General features: G+C 34.3%; 1 protein-coding gene and 1 long non-coding RNA gene across 2 annotated transcripts; one reads left to right on the forward strand and one right to left on the reverse strand.

Moving 5' to 3' along the window:
* Positions 1–831: 831 nt before the first annotated feature.
* On the reverse strand, positions 832–2391 carry LOC133176308 (ATP-dependent DNA helicase Q1-like). The gene is made up of 3 exons (XM_061311440.1): positions 2083–2391; positions 1616–1763; positions 832–1375 (listed from the first exon to the last, which is right to left on the reverse strand). The coding sequence occupies exons 1-3, from the start codon at positions 2215–2217 to the stop codon at positions 1218–1220; spliced, it is 441 nt and encodes a 146-aa protein (XP_061167424.1). The 5' UTR covers positions 2218–2391; the 3' UTR covers positions 832–1217.
* LOC133176309 (uncharacterized) lies at positions 1329–2465 on the forward strand. The gene is made up of 4 exons (XR_009719435.1): positions 1329–1366; positions 1607–1787; positions 2106–2239; positions 2379–2465. It is a non-coding gene; the product is annotated as an uncharacterized LOC133176309 (long non-coding RNA).
* Positions 2466–3626: the final 1161 nt, after the last annotated feature.

A 3626-nucleotide genomic window follows, 5' to 3' on the forward strand; every position in this document is an offset into this window, starting at 1 on the left:
AAGCACTTAATGTATATTCTAAAGGGCCACAATGATAATTCCAAGTATGCACTTGAAATTTTGCGCTTCTTGGTCCAGCAGCAGTGCACATTTGATGAGAAGACAGCTTACCAGTCTTTTTTATGGTCTCTTTGTCAACAATTATAAAGAAAAGTTTGATTCTTCAATTCCTGCAGACCTACAGATGGAACACATTGTGAGACAAATTAAAGGTCACTTGAAAGCTGTCCATTCAAATAAACAGACACTGCCATTGCAAAGAGAACAGCTGCCTTTGCTGGCATGAAAAACATATCAGCATCTTTTGATGATTCCTCTGATGTTATTGTACGTTCTCAGAAGCACAAAATTGTTTTTTCACACTCTGATGAATGCATGATTATCAGTGACTTACAGAAGCTTAAACCTTTCCACTTTAAAGATGGACGAAAGTTTCAATCATTTCCCAAACCTGTCCAGAGTCCCTTGAGTCATCTCAATATGCAGAAATTGAAGTCATGGATTCGTGAACACCAGTACAACTTTCACCATGAAGTAAGAAATTAAGGTAAAACTTTATGAAAACATAAATACAGTAAAACATTCTTATAGTCAAGTCCCATGTACCTCAAAATTTGCTTTGATAAAAGAATTATTTGCTATATCAGTGTATATCCTAGTTAATTAAGAAATAAGTTATTTTGAAACTTTGATAAAAAAGTCATTATATTAAGTGTAAATTTGTGTAAGCTTGTTTGCTGTAACTGTGTTTTACTGTTTTTAAACTTGAGGTTTGTTTATAAAGAGCTTCACATAATTAAAGAAAAAAATCCAAAAACAAAGAAGTTAAACTTACATATATTATAACAGTACTGTAAACTGAAATATGTTTATTCAAGCCAATTTTAAAAACATAGTTTATCTTAAAGACAAATCAATGACCTGTTTTATTAAACAACATAAAGACTTTGCAACTACTGGGGAAATTTGAAAGTCTTGGGTCGGTTCCTCCTCTGCAAGGTGTAATTTAGGAAAGCGAACTAAATGTTCAATACACTCCAAGCTTTACTTCTTCTTTCAGATCTGAGGAAGTCACAAAGGAAGTTAATGCAGATCTGAGAACAGACTTGTCTATCTCCGAATCCTTTTCAGCTGACTCAGAAGAGGGGCAAGAATCCTCACATACATCACAACAATTTTGAACAACAGCAGTAGATTCTGTAAATCCAAAGTGGGACTTAGAAAAAAACTCGCCTACAAAGTGTGTCATTCCTGCAATACTCCTTAATTTCCTTTGAAATGTTTAGACGCCCCAAGTCACTGCTATTGAAGTACAAAATGGCTTCACACTGCATTTCACTGTTTCGTCCACCACGGCCAATATGCTGTATGTATGCTAAAAGTATAAAATTGAAATATAGAAGGAAAGTTTTTAAGTTAATATGGAGCAAATTATTTTAAATATTACTATCACTACAATATGTTAATCATTATCACAAGAAATTAGCTTCCATAATGTAGAACTAAATTCTGCAATATACATGTGATATATTGTAGGTTACCTCCTACTTCTGATATTATTCCATCCACACTGTCAAGCATATGATTTAATTTTTTTATATTGTAGAAAATTTACCTTCCAGATTTTGGGGAGGACAAGCATGAATCACCTGAGCTACATAACGCAGGTCTACCCCTATCCCTAGTGCTACTGTAGCAATAACAACTTTCAGGGGACTCTCTATGGGATCCTTTGCCAAATTCTTAAATATGATATCTTTGAGCTGAAATTCATTTATTATAATTGAGTAAGTTAAATTGAAATCTGTTGGAATATGAAAACAGAAATCCAGCATACATAGATTTTCCAGACTCTATATATACTTTTGTGGCAGATAATACAAACATTTGCTATGTAAATATTGACTTGATTGTCTCAGTTTTATCAATAGATCTTTGCATATAACTGTTAATTAGATTAAAGATCAACATAGGGAATTTGATGACTTTTACATGTATCATTTATTCAGTTGAACTATAAGTGATCTGTTGTTTTTCTATCAAAAGAAATCAAACTCTATGTAGGTATGAGACAATATTCACCTCATCTCCTTTTTCCAAAGCAGAATGTAACATGACTACCCTTAGATTCTCTGCACATTTGTGTCCATCACCACCATACATACTGTCTCGAAGGATTCTCTCGGCAAGTTCAAACCCGTATCCCACCCAGTCCATGCTGCCACAGCAGTAAATCAGTGTAAGAGGATAATCCTGAGTTTTCTGTTTTAGTTCATAGAAAACAGACTCAAACACATAGTCAAGAGCCTTTTTCACAGATTTGTTTTTCCCAACACCAGGTCTCTTTTTTATAATTAGTTTGATGTTTTCCTTTGTAGGAACTGTGAGTCATCAGTAGGTGCTGGGCAACATTTTTCTGGCCATCTTTTGACAAAGTAGCACTTAATCCCAGCACTTGAGCATCCGGTACAACAGCTCTTAATTGCTTAATTTCTCTGAAAACTGGACGGAATTCCTCCCCCCAGTCTAGAATACAGTGTGCCTCATCGACAACAATATATGATTTCTGTTGACAGGAGCGTAGAGCTTGATATACAGCTTTGTTGCCAATGATGTTTTCAGGATGAGAAAATATATATGTGCAAGTACCTGATGCAGTTTTGTCAATATCACTTTCATTCATTTTGTTTTTAAGCAAATGCTGGTGTATTTCGCAAGTTTATTCAGTTGCTGCTCTATAATGTTAAGGACATTGGCAAGGTTCCTGGTTATCGTATAGAATTTTTCAAGAACTCTTGAGTAGGTTTAAAAGTACTAAATAGGCTATATTCTTGACCTTTTAACCTACCAATCCAACCTTCTTTTTTAGATTTTGTGAAATCGATGTTTTTACACTTCTCAATGCATTTCCTATGTAAAATGTTGATAAAAGGGACCTACATAATTTTTCACCATAATATTTTTCCAAAACCCACTTATTTCATACAGTTTTTGTATTATATACATTATTGTATCTTCATTTCCTATGACTTCTAGAAATTATGGCTAAAAATTATATATCGGAACAAAACATGGATATACCGGCACCGATCATTATTTCTGAGTTGCTTCCCTTAACAGCTAAAATTGATCAAGAGACTGGTTGATTGTTTTTATCATGTAGTTGACTTAATTGATTGAAACACATTGTAACAAAAATATTGGCATTGTTTTATTTTTATTTTTTATTCGTAGTTACTAAATGCTGCTTCCTTCACACGACCTAGCTAAGAACTGTTCTCAGTCGGCCTACCTTTCAGCATATGTCACATATTTGCCCTTCCCAGCATACTGAGCACAACTATCGTAAATGACGACCTATTGGCTCTTTGTCCCTGAATACAATGTACAACAAAGCCATTTCTACTTTTCTTTCTTGCTGTATAGATGATTCTACCCGTTGAAGGAAGTAATCGTGCTTTTGTTTACCTCTGTAACATACGCTTTATTGGTTTCCACCGCTTAGAGAATTCTACACGGGAGATCACTCTCAATCACTATGTTATAAGTGAAAAAACCCATGTATTAAACCTTCTTTCTCCGGAAAACCTTGACTTGCCAATGTCCTTAAGGAGTTCAATAATTAA

Source organism: Saccostrea echinata, unplaced genomic scaffold (genome assembly GCF_033153115.1).
Source record: "Saccostrea echinata isolate AGI-Se365-2 ecotype Australia unplaced genomic scaffold, CSIRO_AGI_Sech_v1 ptg000073l, whole genome shotgun sequence".
NCBI lineage: Eukaryota > Metazoa > Mollusca > Bivalvia > Ostreida > Ostreidae > Saccostrea > Saccostrea echinata.